This window comes from Syngnathus scovelli, chromosome 4, assembly GCF_024217435.2.
Source record: "Syngnathus scovelli strain Florida chromosome 4, RoL_Ssco_1.2, whole genome shotgun sequence".
Taxonomy (NCBI): Eukaryota; Metazoa; Chordata; class Actinopteri; order Syngnathiformes; family Syngnathidae; genus Syngnathus; species Syngnathus scovelli.
Window position 1 is genome coordinate 18,853,544 of NC_090850.1, and position 23,316 is coordinate 18,876,859.

General features: G+C 41.9%; 1 protein-coding gene across 1 annotated transcript in view; it reads left to right on the top strand.

Annotated features, from left to right (window-relative positions):
- Nucleotides 1–23,316, top strand: part of hcn4 (hyperpolarization activated cyclic nucleotide-gated potassium channel 4) — a 56,544-nt gene that overhangs the window by 25,027 nt on the left and 8,201 nt on the right. The window contains exons 3-7 of the mRNA XM_049718451.2: nucleotides 5–166; nucleotides 4,217–4,435; nucleotides 12,945–13,091; nucleotides 13,326–13,566; nucleotides 21,971–22,135. Of these exons, the coding sequence (XP_049574408.1) occupies nucleotides 5–166; nucleotides 4,217–4,435; nucleotides 12,945–13,091; nucleotides 13,326–13,566; nucleotides 21,971–22,135 (934 nt within the window). The remainder of the gene's footprint in view (nucleotides 1–4; nucleotides 167–4,216; nucleotides 4,436–12,944; nucleotides 13,092–13,325; nucleotides 13,567–21,970; nucleotides 22,136–23,316) is intronic.

The following is a 23,316-nucleotide window of genomic DNA, read 5'->3' on the forward strand; positions in this document are numbered from 1 at the left end:
GCAGATCTTCCACATGACCTACGACCTGGCCAGCGCCATGGTAAGGATCGTCAACCTTATCGGCATGATGCTGCTTCTTTGCCACTGGGACGGCTGCCTGCAGTTCCTGGTGCCCATGCTGCAGGACTTCCCCCCTGACTGCTGGGTGTCCAAAAATAAGATGGTGGTAAGTGTTTTTCCTGCGTTGGTATCCCGTCCCCTCTGTGTGTTCCTGGCTGATCCAATCAGACGATACTCTGACTTATCTCCTTCATCCACCTCTGTAATTACTCCACTAAAGCCCTTTAGCATCCTGTGAGACCTTGTCTTGCGTATCTGTCATCTTAAAGGCGAAATTAAATCAACTGTATTCGTCAGCCAAATGTGCCCACATGCAATCAATTTAGTGAAATGTGCATTGATCTTATATTTAATTCTTAAATGATACTTTTTAACGTTTTATCGTCCATCCAATTTCTGGAACCACATTCCCTAAAGACGGCGAACGTGTCGCGACCAAATCGGCCGTGTTTCCGATGGCCTCACGTTACCTTAGCATGCGACAGGTTACCCACCGTAATTTATAGCCTATTTTTGTGAGGCCAAGAAATTGATCAGTGAGCTGCCCCTCCTCCCTTTCAGTGTACATCCCAATGAATCAAACGTACATTTAACCTCTACGGAATGCCACTGAGGAGACTGCTTCCCTAAGTGATGGCTCATCAATATATGCGCGAAGGTCAACGTCTCTCGGAAACCACCGGTGCCATTGTGTGCCGTGTGTTAGTCATCACTAGGAAATTTATAAATAACAAAAGTGATGGTGCGTGTTGGAATACAGGCGGCGCAGATTGAATAGGCTTATTGGTTTCGACCCAACAGGCACCTCTTAAAAGTGATTACATTCGGTGTTAAAAGCAGCCTTTGTGCAAAGGGAAGGTCTCAGCCAAGAGAATGTCTGCAGAATTTGATCCATCAACAGATATTTGTGTGAAGCATTTTTCTGTACGATCCACAGATACCTTTTAGCATTGCTAATCTGGCATGTTGTTTCCACGACCATCACATTCCTTGTGATTATTATCATTATTTTGAGAATGAAAGGCATATTTTTCTTGAAAATGTTTCCCCCCCCCGAAAGTCCTTCATCTTTTAACTAATTATTACCGTGTTCGGGTAGCTAACGGATAAACACAGTCAGCCTGCCTCTGCTTCTTATTGGACCTATTGATGGTGCTTTCATCAAAATATGAGCGCAATTAATCTATGGCTAACTCTAACCCTTGTTTAGTTTCAGCTAGTTTTTGCTAACTTTATAAATGTTCTATTTGTAGCTCTATCACAAGGTTTATACGCATGGCCTGATCTGTGCGTAAATTTGCACGTCTTGACACATAAGTCCAAATTGATAAATCCCATACTTGACTTGGGAATGTTGAAACGCACACTTTACGCACACTTCTGTGCGCATGATAAAAGAGCCCCCTGGATAAGCTTAAAGACGATTTAATATTCTTACAAGAAGCAACAACAAGCATGCCGCAAAAGCAGCTTGTGGCGCATAGAAAAAGTTCAGGAATAGCCAAAGAGTAATTGATTTGGCCTGTGTCAAATAGTGAGCTGTCCTTGAGGTCCGCGCTCTTGTTAGCATTTGACTTTAACCAAAGTGGCTGAATAATTGATGTAATCGAAGGGAACGGCGTTTGTGCAAATACTACGGCGAGAGCCCACTCTGAGGAGAATATACGGCTCGCAGTCAGCTGTGCGTGCCAGAACAGATGTCACATGAGTAGTTACATCGCTCAAGGTATGATGTATTTGGTTCATCATGCCTCGGTGCCTCGCTGACATGCCGAGCGCTCGCTTGCTCCGTACGCCTCGCCTTCCATCATGAGAAACGACAGATGTTGCACACCCATTTCCCTTGAGATGTTGCACAGTTTAGCTAATTTTAGCCTACAATACGTGCCTGTCGGCGTCTGAATTTTTTTTTCAGTCATCAGACTTCCGACCTTTTGCCTGGATTGACACCGCAGGTGTAAATGAAACAAAATTTAAGCACGGATACACATAATGTTGTAGAACAACCTCGTCAGCTTATTGTCATTCAAGATGAGTTTTTAACACGGAGAAGGGAACTTTAACTTTAAGTAATCTGAATGACTGTGAATGTCCTTCGGTAGGTGCTGCTGAGTTGGTTAGCAACAATACTGAAATGGGCTTCACAGTTCAAATTGTAAAGAGGTGTGAGCCTGAATGTTTGTTAGGCGTGTGCGTCTCACTAATAAAAGACGATTCGATACATATCGCGATACATGTAGTTTGATACGATTCAAGGACTGTTCGATTTACAATCAAAACCGATTTTCCAATTCAAATCGGTATTTTTTTTGTTATACCCCTATAGCAAGGACTTTGCATTCAGCATTCTGTAACCTCATTTAGCAACACAAGAGAACCAAAATGTTCAACATCCTCTTTCATTCGGATGTCCCCGAGCTGAGCGACAAAAAATATGCACTCTAAATCCTGCGAGATGGAAACATGAAGCTTCTCATCCGGCAGCTCTTTGTTTTCTTTCACACACTAAATGCTGTCTAATTAATTGCATTAACTAGAAGAATAGTTCTCAGTGTGACGGAATAACAAATAAATCTTCTGCTTTTTCCATTCCAGGCTATAGCAGCCTCCCCTCTTATTACCTGGGGTTCTGCATTACTTCAATTCTGCCAGAGTCATTGAAGTCGACATCAGTATAATATTTCTTTTCAAATTAAAAACATTTCTCAGATGTTTTAATGAAATATCTAACATGGTCAAAATACCCGAGTTTTAAGAATAACAGCGCATGAAACAGTCTTGAGACTGTTTGTGATTTAGGGCTATACAAATGAACTTGACTTGACTTGACTTGACTTGACTTGACTTGACTTGACTTGACTCCTGAAAGCTGTAAATTTTGAAAGAGCTCTCTTGTCAAGTAAACAGTGGCTTCCTCCATGGCATCCATTCTTGTTTACTCTTTTACTTATCATCGATTTGTCAAGATGGCAGCGCGTGCCAGAGATTCCCGTAAGTCTTTAGCCAGATTTTTCTTTATCTCATCAAGCATTCCACGGCATGCTCTTGCAGTCATCTTTACATGACAACCGCTCTTAGGAAAAGTATCAACAGCGCAAAATTTTCTCTGTTATGATGGACAGATTTAGAGATATTCTTGTGACCCTTTTCAGGTTGGGTTCAGGTTCTGTTCACATCAGGCAATGCTTCTTGAGAACAGAATACTGGTGTGGAGTTTTCATTAGGTCAGGTAGATTTTTGAGTGGATCCCAGGTTGGCAGGACTATTGACTCTGGAAAAAAAACATAAAATATATACTATGTCGTATCAACAGATTCTTTATTCTCTTGATTTGATGCTCACTGAGCTGGATTTGCTGATGTCACTTTGAGTTAATAATTTAACAATATGATGAATACTGCTTTTCTAGTTTCTGCCAAATGTGTGCTGGTCTGCTTAGCTTGAGACACAATAATGGTTCCATGTAATTTGGCAGTCTTAAGGCAGAGCTTTGAAAAAAAAAAAAAAAGTACTACAGAGACCCAACTATGTGAGTACAAGCAATTAAAAAACAACTCTGCCATGGTATGTGCACTCTGCGATACAAATTTTTCGACCTCTAGCCTCTGGCATTATTTCACCGGGTCATCGCTTCCTACCTTTCCAAGAGTGGCACTAATAAAATGGCTATCTCTACTTTTTTTCGACTGTGGAAATTAGTTTGAAAGCAATTTAGACATGTCAACTCCCAGGAGAAATTTCTATTGATTGACCATGAACTACCACAAAGATCTAAAGAGGGTAAAAGAAAAAAAATGTGGAGGCCACTTATCTGCAAATAAGAAAACCCGGCGAGAAATCGCATCTTTTCTAAATGGCTGACCTAGTTTCCTGCCACACACGCCAGCGTCTCCCGTGTGTGTCACGCCTTATTCGCCTGTGCTCGGGCTTCCGTTTTGCGCGTTTGGGCCCAAAATGTCGGATCGGTGCGTTTGCATATTGAGACGGCGCACTCTGGCAGCTACCTCAAGTGGACAGCTGCCATTGCTTTGCGTCTTTTAAGAAGGCGTGCGGGCGAGCTGCCGAAGAGCCCTGCTGACATTTGAACGTGCCTTCGACTGGATTAGCAAGATGGCGTCATGCATCTTCTGTTTGTTTGTTTTTCCCCCCCCTGCAGAATGACACGTGGGGACAGCAGTATTCCTACGCCCTGTTTAAAGCCATGAGCCACATGCTGTGCATCGGCTACGGCATGTATCCCCCGGTGGGCATGACCGACGTATGGCTGACCATCCTTAGCATGATCGTGGGGGCTACGTGCTACGCCATGTTTGTGGGCCACGCCACCGCCCTCATCCAGTCGTTGGACTCGTCGCGACGGCAGTACCAAGAGAAGGTGAGTCAAAAGAAAGGTTGTATTAGGATGAACTCTCATTTAATGCTTAAGAGATGTTCCAGAAGCAAAATCAGACATTTTAAAAAAACATTTTTAAAATAAAAACAATATATAAAAAAATATATATTTTCAAAATAAAAACATGATATAAATATATAACATCAGAAATATACAATATAAAAATAAAATATAAAAATAAAAACAATATATAAAAAAAATACTATTTACATTAAATATATATTTTTAAAATAAAAACATGATTTAAATATATAACATCAGAAATATACAATATAAAAAGGAAGAAATATATTTTAAAAATCCTTCCCCTTTACCCTTATGCACTGCTAGCCTTGAGTTCCGCAACTCACTTTCAAAAAGTATCTACCTTGTCCATGAAATGGTACAATTTATAAAGTAGCGTAGAAAACTCCACTTGTGTGCTGAGGCAATCAAGTCAAGCACCATTGAAGCAATCAGGATATAAGAATACGTTTGCACTATGATCCTGGCAGCCACTGCAGACCGATCTCCGCGAAACATAGTGTGCCATGCTGTTTGGAACATTGTCTTCTCCGTACCTGAGTTTTAGCTTAATTGGAATTTGGTAGTATATATTTAGAAGAATTGCAGGCAGCAAATGTGTGATATCATGGAATACTGTACTATACATAGGAATACTATGAACCGCCTCCAAGGTTTGATGTGCCCTTTTGTGTACTGTCAGGTTTAATCGTGCTCACCTTTTTACCATCGTCAAATAGCTTTCTCATCCTACAATGTGTCAAATTTTCCGACCCTTTAAAAATCTCACTGAGCATCCGGCAACCTGAAGTTGGACCGTCTGTCTCCAGTAAGATGCTAAGCAGACCATGATTTTTCCATTTGGGCAACCTCATGCAGCAAGGAACCCCAGCATCCCCACTTTGTTGGGGGGGGGGAAGCCCCGACAGCTGGCCTTCCACAGGCGCCCGGCGTGGGCGATAATGAGCTGAGCTGCCGGGCTGCCACATTTCTCGCCGTCTGTGGCGCGTGGGAGAGAATAGATGGGAGGGTGACCTCCGTCGGATGTTGGGCTCGCTTATATTCAGAAGGTGGATGAGAGGGAGTGAAAGAGCTTCGATGATGTAATGGGACTTTCAGGTAGCTCAGAGTGGACGTGTTTAATGTTTCACCTTCACGGCCAGGATGACTCGCGCCACTAATACAGCGGATTTGAACGGCAATGTGCTGACAGTTAAAGCTGAGCTTTTGTTTTGATTGGCGCTATTAATGTATTGCTTCGAGAAAGTGTCCTTATAATTTTGGCGTGAATCCTGATAAAAATGAAGAACAGGCCAAATGGAATCATACCAAATGGTACGGTCGAGTCACCTTATGTCAATGTCAAGACATTAGTAAGAAGAGTAGGCCAAATATAGTTTACTAAATGAACTTACAGTTTATGCTTTTGGGAAAATCTATTATGGAAATATACGTATGTGCTTGGAGAGAAATACTATAAATAAATAAATAAATAAATAAATAAATAAATAAATAAATAAATAAATAAATAAAGATCGCAAAAATATGGCAATGTTTGTGGATGAGTTTTTCAGTAATTAGCCGAGTTAGGTATCACAGGAAAAAAAAAAACGGTGTAGTTTTAGTATCATTCCTAAACAGCTGGTATGTTCCAGCGTCCCTAAACATCCTAAAGCCACATTTTTCATTTTCTGGGTTCACTCTTTACCTATCCTCAGGAATCCCCCTCGCTGCTCACTTGAAAATACCCCTGCACTCTCGCAGCCTGCAGACAGGTTATTTCTGCGGCAAGCAATTAAATTTTAAGATGGCGGGTTCTCCCGTTTATCTTTTTCGCACACTTTGGTGATAAGACGCGCTCTACCGTGCACTGCAAGGGGACTCTTTGCCATTGCCGTGTTTCTGGATTGAGAAGGTTTTTTGTACATGAAATATGCATAAACTAAAATCAAATATGCATATTAACTACAAAACAACATACAAAAAAAAACAATAAAATGTACTATAATATATAATATTATTTATGTAATTAATTATGGAATATTTATATTAATTCACATACAATACAATACAATAATTGTGTTGTAAATTCAGGCGGAGATATTATTATGAAATTAGCCGCATTTACTTAACTTGAATGAAAAGAGCATCAAGCAAAGCAAAACAGCCAGTATCAAAGCAACATGCTAATCATCACAGATTCCTTCACACTGGTCATTTGCATAATATGTGGTGGATACCTTTCTTTAATAGGCCATAAGCCTATAAAAATGTGACCTGTCACAAGCATTTAATGCATGTTAATGAACTTGCAAAGTCAGGCTCAGGGAAGCACCGGCATGCGGTAATCTTTAACACCATAAACTGTGAGAGGCATTAGAAGGACGAGCAAGCAAGGTGAGGTACTTAAAAGCGCATATAGGCTGGATAATGGCAGGTATTATTGGTGCTATGAAACTAAACACATGTTCATGGTGGATACAGCCAAGCTCATATTAAAAACAGAAAAAAGTCTTCTTTGCAATATACTATACTGTACTGAACATTGAAGGCCAGACTTGTGTTTTAAGACAGGTTTTACTGCAATTGTAAAAGCATCATAAAGAACTACAACAATGATTTCCCTTTATATGTCTACTTCAAAAGACATACATTTTCAAATAAATTATTTTTGTTTTTCATTTTTTAAAATAAAGCTCAAGTAGAAATCATGCAACCAAACAAAGGGATTTGCCTGAATCAGCGGAATAAATATATATTTAAATAAATAAATAAATAAATGAATAATTTCTGCCACTGAAAAGCAAAAGATAAAGTTAATTCTTTGGTTTGTTGCACTGAGGCTGGGTAATGTTTGTGTAAAAGCCGTATCAGCCATATATAAAGTCATATTTTTATATTTGTGATAGTAGTAATGTGTATTGTTTAGATTGCATTTGATTGGACTCCATTTTACCTTTCTGCTCGTAGCTGTGAAGATTTAAAGTCCGTTTTTTTGCAAAGATATTCAAACCATTTCTAAATTGAAAGGCATTTTGTCAGTTTTGTGTGGCACGGTGATTGAGAGGTTTGAGTGGTCGGTAATTGGAAGATCGCTAGGTCGATACCGAAGCCCCTAGTCGGTTCCGATGTTGCGTCATCGCAGTGAATTTCCTTTCTGTGGGAATGGGAGGGATTATCTTTTCAGTTAGATTACTTGCAAACTCAAAGTGTTCTTCCTTCACACTGCAGGCATTCTAGTTTATTTATTCATTTTGCTGTACTGTTGTTTGCATTCATCGTGTCGAGGAGGTGCAAAACTAACGTCCGGGTACATCTCAGTTAGGCTCCAGGATAGCCGTAACCCCAGCTGTGATAAACATAACATCTAATCCCTCCAATTATAATTTCGTATTTTGGAAAAGATCAGGCAAGAACACACACTTGTTCTACTGCCTAGTGGTAAAGTGTGCAGAGCTACATTTTGGATGGGAAAAAAAAAAAGGAGTTTCCGTCAAACTTTTGTCGTAGCTAACAAAAAAATCACAGTTTCACATTTTTCCGTCTGGGACATTTGAACAAAAAAAAAAAAAAAAAATCTTAAAGCTTTTCACATGGGAAAGAGCAGGAGACGACGGCGGAAAAGACACTCTGCTCTCAAAGATGGTGAAAATTATCATCAGAAAACGACGGTATAATCTTTCCTGAATAGAATTCTATTACAATATGGCACCAGGAGATAAATGCCCGCGCTGTCAGAAGCGAGCAAGCCGGCTTAAATGGGCTCTTAAATAGGAATCAGGCAGCCTGTTAACTGTTCCACAAAGTAAGAGAGCCGGGCAATCACACGAAATACTAAAAAGGATGGGGACTTGAAGTGTGGCCCCCACTGAGATGAAAAATTGCATTATTAGGTTCATTTTCACATGGAGCTTGCCAATCCTGCGCCGTGTGTAAATAGATTGTGGAAGACACAAAGCGAAGCTGGGAAATAAAGTAAAGCGACTCATCCTTTGACTGACGCGTAATGGAGAGGGAATAAGAAGGTGCGACACTGTCACTTAGTGGCGTTTTATAGGTATTGATGTTTTAATACGTTCATACATTAGAATATCGATATTTCAGCACAGATGTTGGTTCCTTAGCATTCTTTTCACAATCAAGTATAATGTGAGTAGAGCTATCAAAATTAATCGATTAATCGACAACTATTCGAGCAGGTTGTTATTTACAAAATGGTTCCATCTTGTATGCTAAGAAAAGGTTTTATCCGATTATTCGATTAAACGATGGAATAATCGAAAGAATAATCACTTGTGGCGGCTCGGTGGCGCACTGGGTAGCACGTCCGCCTCACAGTTAGGAGGGTGCGGGTTCGATTCCACCTCCAGCCCTCCCTGTGTGGAGTTTGCATGTTCTCCCCGGGCCCGCGTGGGTTTTCTCCGGGCACTCCGGTTTCCTCCCACATTCCAAAAACATGCTTGGTAGGCCGATTGAAGACTCCAAATTGTCCCTAGGTGTGAGTGTGAGTGCGATTGGTTGTCTGTCTCTGTGTGCCCTGCGATTGGCTGGCAACCAGTTCAGGGTGTCCCCTGCCTACTGCCCGATGACGGCTGGGATAGGCTCCAGCACGCCCGCGACCCCCGTGGGGACTAAGCGGTTCAGAAAATGGATGGATGGATGGATAATCACTTGTAAAAATATTTGTGACAACCTGAAATGTGACCAATTCACATTTAATTTTGATCTGGTTCTCAAAGGAACAGGTTGTTACAGGATGGCTCCATCTTGTATCGGCGGTACAGAAGAGAATTCCATCTGTGCAGATTGGGGGCACAAGATGGCTGCACGTGTGCACAGGGCACGCTTGCCATTCCGGCTCGCCTATAAGCCGCCACCGCCGCCGCCGCTTATCTTCATCTATGAAAATGGAAATGTACGATGGGAAAGGGGAGGGTGGGTTGGATGTGGGGGCGCTGCAGAAAGAGGAGATAATCTCCCTCATTTGTGTCTCGTTACTCACGGACGCTCTGTTATACTTGAACTTTTCACATCAGAGCTTTAACGCTAGTGTCGGATGGTGCTATAGTTAATTCCAAGAGGGACGCTGTCCATTGAGTGGCTTGTTGAGACACGTCGGTCCCAAGCGTCTTCACTTCAAATTGGACCACGCTGCCCCTCCCATTTGAATCTCTAATTAACACTTGGCAATTAAGCAAGTTTCCTTTGGAGTGGGGTGAGTTAATAAGCGATCTCAAAATGAGCATCTGTGGAGCTCAACGACCTCTCATACTATTGGCTGCATTAAAATAAAAATAACCAAATTTCATTTTGAAACAATTTTTTTTTTAAATAAAAATCCACTGTATCATAAAAGTTGTTTATAGAAATTGCGACCCAGAAATTGTTAGTCATCCATTTGGAGATACAATTGGAGATACAATAAATGTTTCTTGTTGGACACCAGCAATATTGGCAAAACAAACAACATGAGAGTCCAAATTTTAACAACTGAGGGATGAAAAAAAAGACACCCAGTGTAGGAATGATCCTTTTATGAAAACGATGTTTGTCTTTGGCCAAAAAAGCGTGTCCATAATCCGTAGAGGATACAATCAACCCAAGGACACAGCTGTCAACAAGTTGAAGAGCTTAAGTCTCATTCTGCCTTACAGAAAAAGCCACTCGCTTCTCATTAGTCCAGACCTGACTGACGGCGGTAATTTAACACGTTTTCATTCTTCAGTCTGCCATGCAGAGTTACAGCCAAGTCCCAGGACTGTTAATGTACCCACGGGGTCCAAGCATTCAATCTTAAGTTTTGTAAATCATATATTTACTTATCTCAACTTTTGATCAGTTTTTAGATTACTATTATTCATGTAGTATAAAATACAAAAGCAAATTCTTATCATTATTACTATTGCAAATGAATTAAATGTATTGACTTATATTAATTGAGCACAAGTTGTTTCTCAAAATGTAATGTTTGATACAGTACATACAAAGATTAACATTGTGCAGATATAATAGTATAAAATGACACACTGTGGACCAACCAGTGGCTAAATGCAAGATTTCAAAAGCACAGAACAAAACGGAGTCGACCACCGCATGCGGCACTGTCTGCATGTACACATCAATCGAAAAACAAAGCTATGCGACAGTATTTTAATGAGGCCTTTGTTCCTGCCGCTGACTTTTGACTGAGCCACACAAGGTTAGCAAGAAGGTGACAGAGCAGTGGGGGAGGGAGGGACGGGCAATAAATGTTTAGAATGTATAATCAAGTGGCTGACATCTGAATGAATTATTCACATCGTAATAACAACAACAAAAACATCAGCGTGTGCATAGAGAGCTGCACGAGACCGAGTGGAATTGGGGGAAAATAGGAACGATGTCATTTACATATACATTACTAACGGTATCATGCGTGACTACTTCATTCTATATATTCATTCATTCTATGATTTCTGTAAAATACGGTAATTAACACTCAAAAGGATATCGGTGAATCCAGGGACCATATTCTACTTGAGTACAGAAAAAACAACAACATTTTTATGGGTGATTTTGGGTGGAAATTAGCTCATGAGTGTTAGCTAACATAGCATGTTAGCATTTTTCACCTTCAGCGGTACAATGAGATGAAAACTTGAAATTAAAACATAAAAAATATTGTGATTGTTAATATTAAAGTATGAGATGTATAACGTTCTCATCACATTTGTAGATTTGTCCAAGTGGAGTGTCAAAGCAGGGACGGTCGTGGCGGCTGCGCGGCAATAAGCTAATTTCCTGTCAGGCAGGAAATCATCTCGTCAGCTCATAGGTCGCTTTCTTTACATCTGTCAGCCTTCGCGCAGCACTGATTAACATACTTGGCCGGTACCGTGCACTCGAAGGGATTTGAAAAGGAAAAGCACAGGGACATTGTCTTGCGTTGTAAGATGAAAGCCAGGGGTAAATGGATTTATTAGATGCTGACAGTATATTTTCATGAATGTGAATGAAAATATAATAACCTCCGCCTTTGAAGCTTCACATGCTCGTGAAAACCCCGCCGTACTCCGCCAGCCAATCGGAGGCCTGCGTTTTTTTTCCTCAGCACCTTGCCATTTTCCTTTCATCGTCACATCAGTAAAGTAAATTACCCTCGTGACACAAGCCATTCATCCATCATATGGATAAAGTATTTCATTTACCTCGGCCGTTTTACATTTGTTTGTCTGTCCAAAACAACTGAGGTACAAACCCCAATTGCATTGTGTAAATAAATGTAAATAAAGATGGAATATAATGAAATGTAATTGATACATTGCAGAGGCAAGATATCACATTTTTTTTTTTAAATTTGATGGCTGCTGCATGTTTTAAAAAAACAGGCCATATTTTCCACTGTGTTACATCACCTTTCCTTTTACCAACACTCAATAAGCATACAGGAATTGATTTTTTTACCCCATTCTTGTAGTTGCTCAACAGTCTGGGGTCTCCAGTCTTGTATTTTGTGTATGCCAATGCAGTTTCACTCTAGTCTAGTAGTCACAATCAAATAAGCAAGGAGAGGTGTTGATGTTTTTTCACGCTTACGTGAGCAAGTTTACAAAAAACAAATATTGCACAGTGTGGTTAGACTCTGATAGCGTGTGGTTAGAAGCTTTGTTATTGTCTTTTGTTTCTGCCTGTGATACTCTTTTTGGATGTGTGCTGTCTCTGATAATGTTCCGTGCCCTCTTTGTGGCACGGCTGTCATATGCTGTATGTGGCGTCGTGGTGTGAAGGCTATTCCACAGATGTGTGGTGCAGTTTTAATGTCACGTTGGAGAGCCCTCCCGTCTTTGTACACTTTGGTTTCCAGGCTGTGATGGATTTGGTCAGGATCCTCTTCGCTGTCGTGATAGCCTTTTCAGATTGGCGTTTTCGAGGGCAAGTGTTAAGGGTTGCCAGACCCAAAACGTTTGCGATCCCCCGCCTTGAACCATCACCTTCTCAGATCCTCGGTGACTGCTATAGTGAAGTTTGTGGGTGGGAGGGCTACCAAAGGTCATCTGAGCAGTTCAATGTAGAGATTGTAGAGATCAAAGTGAAGCTCTAGCGTCATCTGATTCATGCTGGATTGTTCTTTTTTCGTTGGAGGGCGTTTTCTTTGGTTGAGGGTCAAGGATGCTATCTGTTATTATTCCCCGAGGGACCCGGCAGCGAGCTTTGATGTGCATTTTGGTTTCTCGAGTACACACTGTCATGCTTTTGTTCAGAACAAACAGCATAAAGACTAACAGCACCTTTGACAAAACTGAAACTCTGTGATACGTCTTTGCTGGTGCGTGTCTTTGATGTCAGCCTCATTACAAGAGTCGGATTAAAAATAGCTGAGTATTATTTCAATGCTTTATTGGGTTATTGTTTGGGGTTATTATGTCCAAATAAAACAAACTTTTTTTTTTTTTTACAACCAACCTCCATGTATTGATGTCCTTTCCGTGGCCTGATCTTTCTCCCACAGTACAAGCAAGTGGAGCAATACATGTCCTTCCACAAGTTGCCGGCAGACATGAGGCAGAGGATCCACGACTACTACGAGCACCGCTACCAGGGCAAGATGTTTGACGAGGAGAGCATCCTGGGGGAGCTGAACGAGCCACTCCGAGAGGTATGGCAACCGCCGTCTTCCGGGTGGATAACGGCGTGCGCCTGGCATACGGAAAATAAACCCGCCCGGCCATCACTTGTCATTCCCCACAGTTCACTTCACATTTGCTGACATTTTACCTTTACACCGGCAATGATGGAGGATCTCAGAAAAGGAAAAACAATTGTTTCCTCTAATATCCTTTCCTACGTGGAGTTGTGTCAGGTCATTGCATTTTCTTTCTGCGTCTCGCAGGAAATCATCAACTTCAACTGTCGCAAACTGGTGGCCTCCATGCCGCTGTTCGCCAATGCCGACCCCAACTTTGTCACCTCCATGCTCACCAAACTCAAATTCGAAGTCTTCCAGCCTGGGGACTACATCATTAGAGAGGGCACCATCGGCAAAAAGATGTACTTCATCCAGCACGGCGTGGTCAGCGTGCTGACCAAAGGCAGCAAGGAGACCAAACTTTCGGACGGCTCCTACTTTGGTGGTAAGCAGCCTGCTTTTTGAATAATGCCCATTATTTCACCAATATGAACTCCCTTTGAGTTTCCAGTGGTGTGTTTTGTGCAGGCGTTCTGCACCTCGCTTAAAAAATCTCCCTCATGGTTTATGCAAGACTTTTTCTCATTTAATTCACGTCACAAGCTACCAATACATTGTAGGACAAATGAATAGAATGCAGTTGAAATGAAGGAGTACGCATTTGAATGTTTGCTAGTGATTCAAACTATCACTCAGAAATTACCAAACCACAACAGGATTCATTTTAGTTGAATCAGTGCTCTGTATCAATTATAAAATCTGAAGTGGAAGAAGCTCAATAGCACCACCTATTGGATTTGTAATGGCGTTATGGTCAATTATGCAAAGCCACTCCTGTCTGAGTTGACACTGGAAGTTTGCCAAGGTCATTTTGCACTTAAGTCGAGTAGACTTCTTCATTGGGGGTCGCATTATGTGTGGCGGGCGCGTGACACGTACAGGCCGACACGGCCGCCATCTTGCCCTCACCAAATACCGATTCATTTGCCCGGCGATGGCGTATCATTTAGACGGCGCCGTTAAGTAATGAGAAATGGCGGCGAGGCGTTTGTAACAGCGCCCGCGACCTGACTTGCGGAAGTTTAATTACGCCTTGGCTGCTCAAGTTCGTCCGTGTGCCCTCTCGCTGGGGGGATTCCAGAGAAATAATGAAAAGATGGCAGGCAATCTTTCCTTCCTTCTTTCTTTCTCTGCACATGGAGAAAAAAAAACCTAATCAACATTCTCAGTAAACATGGCCGTGCCTCTTTGTGAGGCCAAAATATGTTCTCTCCCTTCGCTTCGTCCTCGTCGAAGCTATAGTTCAAAGTCAAGGCAATGTTGCGCCTTCATAGTTTCCGCAAACATTAATCTCGGTAATGCATTCGTCCGTGTTACAGAATGAACACAACATGAATGCTTAAAGCGGAGTACACGCATAACCATTTTTAAACTCTAAATCAAATTTTTAAATGTGAGAGACCCCATATGTGCTCCTATAGTGTCAGGGCATCCAGAAATACAAAGGAAAAATAAATATTAGTAGAAGAAGAAATACAAGCGGCTAGGCTAACTGTTAGCTTTTCTGGAAATTACATGGCCATTGCAAACTCTTGTCATTTTCTGACACGTTATACGAACGACCCTCCATTAGTTTTGCCCAACAATTGAACAAGTGACAAGTTGCTTCCTTATTGGATATAATTTTGTCACAATAATCCTAACTCAGTGTTGACACACATGAGGATTCGCGATCGTAACTATTCAACGTTACGATTGTTGCTCCCAACTGCTTTCAGTTCATGTTGGAGAAGATTTTTTTTTTTAACATAATCTTTTAAGGACATCACCAAGACATCACCTTATTAGTAACAGTGTTATTTTCAGAATATGTAATACATGCTATATATACTTGGTTGTGTAATACACGACATAATACAAAAGTTCTAATACACTGCAGCTCTGAACCATAAAGTCACTCGCTTTGCTCTAATCTAAAGTCTTGGATCTGCAATCGTTTCTCTCCCGCATTTTGATGCTTTTGACTCCCACATTGTGTGTCTATTTCTAGCATTGCCACTCCTGTGGTGAGTGGGGTAGGGTGGGGGGCAGGGAGGCTACTGAGGTAAGCCCTAAGCCACAGGGAGTTTGTTACCAAACACGGGTTAGTCATTCATGAAATTAAGTGGCGGGATCAGCACGGGGAGTACGTGGCACACGTACATTTTGCTGTGATTGTCACTACCCGAACGAGTGGGAGTTGAACGGTAACTAAAATGGAGAAAGCAGATCTCCACCAAGGCTAATTAACGTTTGGATTGTCATCAGATTGTACACAGCCACTTTCTTAAAGTTGGTGGGGTTTTTTTTGTCCTAAAATATTTTTTAGACTACTTCAACTGCCTTTATCTAGAAATACAGCATTTTAAAAATGTTCACTCTTTTGGGGAAAATTTTGTGTATCAAACATAATAGTGGCATTGGTATTGGTGACTGCTCTCGAGTTGAGTTCTCATTTTGGTATCGGTTTGGAAAAAAATAGTGTAATATCCCCAATAATTGATTTTTGACCACAAAATCTTACAGTTTCATTCCTTATTACTAGTGGAAAAAATATTCATTTAATTTTACTTGTCTTTCTATTTGAAGTAGTTTGAAGTTAAGTATTTTTTTTTTCTTAAAGCCAAAAAGCATCAGCTTTTCAGGCTGCAGAGAATGTTGTGCGAAACTGCACATCAGCATGTCGACAAAACCATGTTAGCGTAACTCATTCATTCATCGAGACCGTGAATTATTTACGCAATTATGTACTCAGCAGTCTGCTCCACTTTGTCCGCTGCTGGATAAGCTTGAGCCGCAGAAGTCCAAATGTCTAAAGTGGACACGACATGTCCTGGACGGGAGCGTCGGCTTGGGCACCCAGCGATCCTGCCGAAAGGGGGAAATGTAATGTGACTGCAGCGCTAATGCCGAGGGACACATGAAATGCTGCCAAGCCTGCTCTCTGAATGCTGCTCTGGGCTCAGGAAGACAACATGCCCCCCCCCTTCCAACGCACCCTCATCTACCCTCATCCTCTCCTCTGCTCTCAGTATTGAAACACTTATCTGAACAGCATCGCCGCTGCTGCCCGTCTCGGCGGCCAGCCCGAGAATCTTATTGTAGGATGTTGTACTTCATCCTTTGTTGGCTGCGGTAATTGTGGAGAGTGGGGCTCAGTGACCTTGTGTTATGACAGACGGAAATGTTTCTCAAACGGCTGCCTTTGATTGGACCTCAAAGGTGCCTTCTTATCCATTCACAGATTTTGTCGTCTTCTAAAATGCCACAAGATGCCGCTAAATTCCAGGTGAAAGGAAAGTAGTAATTGGTGTCAAAGAATTATGTTGACATGATATATCGTAGTAAAGAGACTAAAATATTTTTGTCAGTTATAAGCCCTGGTTGTTAGCGGAAGCTTTGGAGAGTCTTCGTTTCATAGTGACTGCAAAATAAAAATGTCCTGACTGACACTTGGGCTTTCCTCTGGTGGTCATCAGCTTCCAAGAATGACTCAGTAAAGCTGGGGTCAGCTGCTATGGGAAACCAAACCATCTGCTACTGGCTTCCTTGTCTGCAACCCCTTGCAGCTAGTTCTGTCTAACTCCATCTTCATGTTTGGCCTCCAAAGTGAATCGATCAAACCCTACCCTGCTGCTATTGTTTGATGTGTCTGCAGTGCCCGAGCTCCCCCCCCCCCCCTCCCCTTTTTTTGTAGCAAAGCAGCTTGAGACCTGCCAAGATTGTCCACCATGCTCGGCCATGGCCTCTTATTTGTAGCGCTCCAGCCCTCCGGCGAGCAAAGTGCCTTCTGCTGGAGCCAGATATTTCAAAATTTGACTCATCGGGTTCAGAGTGCCTGCTGTTATTCCTTGGTGCCCGAGGTCGTGTGTTTTCTTGCTTTATTTCCACGACAGAGAGCTAACCTTATACTGTGTTTCTATTTATATAGATTTCACAAGGTCATGCAGTAGATATGTTGTTGTCCTTAAATAAAATAATTTATATGTCCTTTGTTAGTAAATTAAATGTGACAAGCCAATAAATTGGCATATATCACCCTCATTCTAAGCGTAGTCAATGACAAAATAAAAGCACAAATGTATTTTTAAAAAAAACATGCAAAAGCTTGCATGTCTATTGTTTCCTAGTGGAAACAAGAGAAGTTTGAGTATGAATAGAATTTATTAGAATTCTAACAAGAGAAGTTTGAGTATGATTAAAATGTATGAAAATTATAATAGTTAGCAATGTGCAAATAAAAAGCTATGAATAAAAATACGTTTTGTCATTTTACCCCCCAAAGAAACAAGCAAATCATTTTAGTTGTGTTTTATTTCTTTAATTCAAAAAAGTTGATAAAGTGGCTCAATAATGTTATAAAACAATAAATGGCATGTAGATTCATCCTTTTTACTGCCTTGTCTAATATTTGCATAAAATGATTCCACTTTGTACAAATTACTGTCAACAGCCAATGAGAGAACAATATGACAAAGCAAGCAGGCGAGGCTTAAACAAAAGCATCAGCCCCAGTGCAATGAAAGTATCAGAAAAAATCTGGAATACTTTTTTTTTTCTGAAGAGGTAGACAGTGTCCAGTGGCCTGGCTCGGGAGGTCGAGGGTGGGGGTTCTGTAACAGTGTGTAGGAGGCAGATGTGAGCTGACAAGCGAGAGCTGGAGCCCAGGTGAGCGTTGCCAGACCAGACCAGAGCAGAGCTGCTGGAAACGGCCACATGATCACAGTCCAAGGGGGCCCACGCGCATGCACCCGCTCATTAATTCACATCCATGCACACTGGTGAGCACGGACGATAGCTGCTGTGCTTACCTCAACCGAATGCAGGACCATGTGCACTGCAAAAAAATAGGCTAGTGTTTGATTTTCTCCCCAAATGACTGCAGGTTGTAAGCAGGTGCATCAAAATGTGTGCCATCAGTTGTTAGTGATTCAGATATTGATTCAAAAATATATATTTCCAAATCCTGTCATTATATCAAAATAAAAGCTTTATTTATTATACCCTGTATTTTATTTGTCATTACAATCATAGATTGTAGGTGTAGCTAATTATTATATATATATATATATATATATATATATATATATATATATATATATATATATATATATATATATATATATATATATATATATATATATATATACACATACACACGTTCATATATAGTATATATTAAAAAAAGACATTATTTGGAGCTAGTGTTTTTTTTGTTAAGAGAAGCGTATACTATTCATGTCTTCTTTTTTTTTTCTTGTCTTTGAGTATCGAAAAGGGCAAAAGCAGCATGTAGTGCATGTTGTCTGTCCTGAATCTGTTCAGTCTGTGTGGCAAGTGCGTTACCTCATGAAGAGACAGCTTTATTGACCGACTTTAACACTGCTTTTTCTCCCCCCCGCCTCCGGAGCGGATGCAGTCAAGAGAAAGTCGATAAACAATGACGGAGAGGGCGTTGTTCGTCCGTGGAGCGTGTAGCCCTGTCATGAATGACACAGTGAGCGTTGAGTATGTTGTAAGTTGACTGCATCTCAGGCGAGGGATAAAATGGAGATTTTGTTTATTCTCAGAAACATGCAAACGGGAATTGGGAAAAGCAGTTGGATGGGGACTTTTTTCCCCCGTTTGAGCAGATGGTGCAATGTTCTCATCTCTTTTCAGCTGCCATGCGGTCAACTTGGTCATTTGAACTTTGTCGCTTAGAGGGTCGTGTGGTTCATTTGAATTGGAAGCCAAGATTCTTGACCTAATTTCACTGGACTTAGTTTTGCTGTTTTTACTTTTGGTTTAGCGCCTTTAAAATGGGGCTAATTATACTGCGGCATTGTGGACTACCCATCAAAAAGAAAATATGCCACTATTTGCATATTCTAACTCTATATCGCCCCTGCCTGTCACAAGAGCTGTTGTAGTTTTGACCTTGGTATTTTCTCAACAAGGTCAAAGAACATTTTGTCATCAAGCAAGATCCAATTTTCCTTGGTGTCATTCAATTGTGATGAATGCTTTGTCTCATAAGTGTGGAAGAAAAAGATTGGCCTCTCGCCAAACACGTTGGCGGGTGAATATCTCCGCCAGGCCAGATACACCAGCAGACACGGTGGGAAAATTCATTGCGTGGCCGCATTCATTTTCCCCTCTCATATGAGAAGAATTTCTCCTTTTTTTTCTCTAAACGCTTCTTCAAATTGGACGATATCACGTGTAATGAGATGTTTAATCTGCAGCCGGTTATCTTGTATTGCGACTGGTGTGGTGTTCATTGGCGCCGTCGCCGCCCCAAATGACGGTCGGCGGCTGATTACGAAGCATCTCATTGTTACTCCAGACTGCACAGAAATGTACGATTGGAGATGGAAAAAAGAAGACGACGACCGAGGTTTGCTAGCAACACAGGCAGAACGCAGGCACCGACATTGAACAGGGGATTGTCCCTATTTTGGGAGCCTTGTGATGAGTCACAAGTAAGCGTGTGAGTAAATATGCGGAATCAGCTTCATTCATAAATCCAATGATTCAAACTCAAGAAATCAGCAGAAGCTACTGAGAGGTGAACACCGCAGAAATGTTTTGCTTTTTTTTATTCTTTTGATTTAACTAATCAAACGTATTTTACACAATAAGCTTTGTTTGGAAAGCATCAGTGGTACATGCCACTGGCGGTGCTAGGATTTTTTTCTTTGGGGAGGCCATCGGGGGGCCAAGTATGGCTTAGGGAATCTACAAAAAAAACTCATTTCTTCAAAAAATGTTGATTAACATTACATTACCGGTACAGATAATCATGTTTAATCATGAAAACACTCCAATGCTGAAAAAAGTTTCTACTGTAGCCATTTTGTATTTATCGCATGTTAAGTTTGAGCCTCTTTTGCAGTCTCTGTTATTTAAGGACATTAGTCCTGCTCTTTTTGTTTCATCTTGAGCGGGTTTGCTACGGCTCCCGACGCCACCGCGGATAAAATTCTTTCTTTCCTCCCCGCTTTTGTACGGCCCCGCTAAGTATGTGAGCTTGACTTGTGTGCAAAGACCTGTCCACGAGGCCAGAGGGCTGACTGCCTGCAGCCCTCGCAGCTCATCTTGGCCCCGCCGGCTTCATCCAGAAAGCCACAGGACAAGAGGATTTAATACAGCGCTGTGGTGCTCCTCTCCAGAGGGGATTACCAGTGCGATGGCGCTGCCGGCGCCGCTACAGCCAGGGCTGCCCCCGCGAGCAACCACTTACAGTGCACGCAACGCACAAACACACACGCAGGGTATTTTTAAACTCGCCTATTCACAGCTGTCTTCTCCACTTGGCCATGCTCTGCTCAGCCATCTCCTCTTTTCATATGCACTTGATGTTCCTCACTCACATTCTGTCTTCAATGTCCATCTCATATTCTGAGAGCTACTTTGCACTCCATCACATTTTAGGATTCTGTACAGTATGATCAAGACATCAAGCCTTTTTGTATTTTGTATTCCACACCGTTCATGAGGGGAGCTGGAGCTTTTCTGAGCTGATTTGGGACTGGTTGGAAAAAAAAAAATCTTAGTGTGTCGCAAGAACAATCCCTAACCCAAATATTGAGTGGAATTATGACAATTTACTTTAGCTTTACTGATCTACCGCCCCAAATTTCAAAAACTGGTTCAGCACAATAAATAATCTATCAAATAACTTTGCAAAAGAAACGATGCAGGTGAGAAAGTTAAAACAAGAACCCGATGGCCTTTTTTTAAGCAAAGTGGGTCGCCTTGGTGAGGAGCATTGACGTGATGTGCCACGATTGTTACCAGCCTTTAACGCAGCCTCGTCATTGCGCTCAACCTCTCGCCGACATTCTCACGCGCCGCCATCATACCCTCGCAGCCAAACGTAAACAACAGCCGGCGCTACAAATGTTTTTATTGATTAAAGGAGACGTGGCCTCGCAAGCACCGAGGGATCTGCGTATGTGTTTGCCAACATGCGGAGTATGAAGGGGATAAACGGCAAATGGCTTTCTGAGAAAGAGACAGCGGGCTAGCGGGAAAAGAGCTGAACACAAAACAGCTTCACATCCTAACCCACACATGGAATACAAAAAAAAAAAAAAAAAGTTAACATTTACGGCATCCTCGTAGGTGCATTCGTATCCGCATATGCATATATATAGAATATATAGCCTATGTTATCACCGCCACTTACACTGGAAAGCTCTCATGAATAAAACATACCCACAGCAGCACGATCATGCATGCATGCATACTCATTCTGTACAGACACCAGCGCGAGCACACACACTAACATGCGTCTCCACGCATACATGTAAATGCACATGGTACAGGCAGATGCACAAACTCAGTACAAACCTGTTAAATGGACCATTAGTTTCTTGAACAGCTATGGTAGACGACGGCCAATAGAGCTCACTGTTTGAGGGATGTTGTGTTTTTGTTCCTGTAAATTTGAGACTTTCCAGGAAGGTTTTGGGACACCGTTTATGTCTTTTAGCCATAATAATCTTAGATTGTAGCGTGCGATAACATTATAGGTGATTCGAGAACCTGCAGCAGGTCCAGCGGATGGGTAATGCAAATTGCTGTATGCAAAAAGTCCTTTTATTTATTTTGGTCATATCGCATTCATACTTCTGTGTTTCTGGAAAACAAACAGAAAATTTGCTGATTTTTTTTTCCTTTTTGATTGCCTGGTGTGAGTTCCTGAGAGAAAATTTGTTGTCCAGTTCAGTGATTCGGCCACATGGCTTTGTGTGGTTCAGGCGTTACTAATGATGAGACACAATGACTTCACAAATGTCCTGATTTTTTATTTTTGTTTCCAGAGATTTGTTTGCTGACTCGCGGCAGACGTACGGCCAGCGTGCGAGCTGACACATACTGCCGTCTTTACTCGCTGTCGGTGGACAACTTCAACGAAGTCCTGGAGGAGTATCCCATGATGCGACGGGCCTTTGAAACAGTTGCCCTGGACAGACTGGATAGGATTGGTAAGGATATTTCAGCATTATATCTATTTCAAGAAATGTACATTAAAACCCTGCCAGCTGATGGCTCTGGAAGCCTTTCACGTTTTTTTTTTTTTTCATGGCGTTAGAGTACTCAGCCAAGCCATTGGAAAGTTTGGTCAAAGCTTGTGAATTCCCCGTTTGATCCCCAATGCAGACAATTGATATTCTCAGCATATCCATCAGTCTACTCAAAGCCCCGTTCAAATAAAATATTCACAATGAGAAGCACGTCCGTATCATCACTCAGACATCGCTCGCCTGCTCAGTTTTATCCTCGGCTATGTTTAGCAAGGAGGATAGAGACGTTCCTTGTGGGGGAGACTCTTTGTAGCAAACGACTGCTTTGAAAATATACGGTGGGCTGATAGTGATCTTAGAGATGGTCTTCTGTGTACGGCCCATTCTCCTGCCCGTACATCCCTCTCTCCCTTAATAACGTCAGCGGCGTACCGTATAGCGCTGATGCACAAATTAATGACTCCGTTGATGGACTTGCACAATCTGATTAGAGCTTTTGCGAGCGATTAGCAAGCAGGTGGATGGGGAGTCATCCTCGGAGGAAGCACCCCAGCCGAGCAGAGCCATCGGTCATAACGACCGATGGCTTGATCTGCGGCTAATTGCATTTGGAATATCTCAGGCTTACTCAGGATGGAATTGAGGATGGCAGGCCTGCGAATTGACCCTGTCACCGCTCCACTATGGTTGATGGACTTAGAGGTCAGAGTTTTGCACTGTTTCGGAGGGAGGTGGAGTCACCGTGTCTCGATGACCTTGTTTACCCTTGACAGACTTGACTTGGAGAACCGAGTTAGCAAGCCAATAACAATCCTGAATCAAGTAAATGAACCACTGCTATAAAAAAATTTTGTTTGTTTAAGAGCCCCCCCCCCTCTCCGCCAATGACTCATAGGAAGGTTTGTTTGTATTTTGTCCCTTTGTTACTATGGAATCGCACAGTCAGAGCTCCTGAGCCAAAGACCTTGAGGCTGTCATGCTTTTCAAGCTCCTGTCTCTAGGTGGTTGTCTCCCACCTGTCTTTTATTGTTGTTTCCCTTTGTCTCCACTATGGTTTTCTTCCCCATTGCATTTTGCAAAATCATTGTTTCTCTTGCCTGAGCATTTGATGTGATTTCCTCTCTACAAGTTGTGGTAGCGAT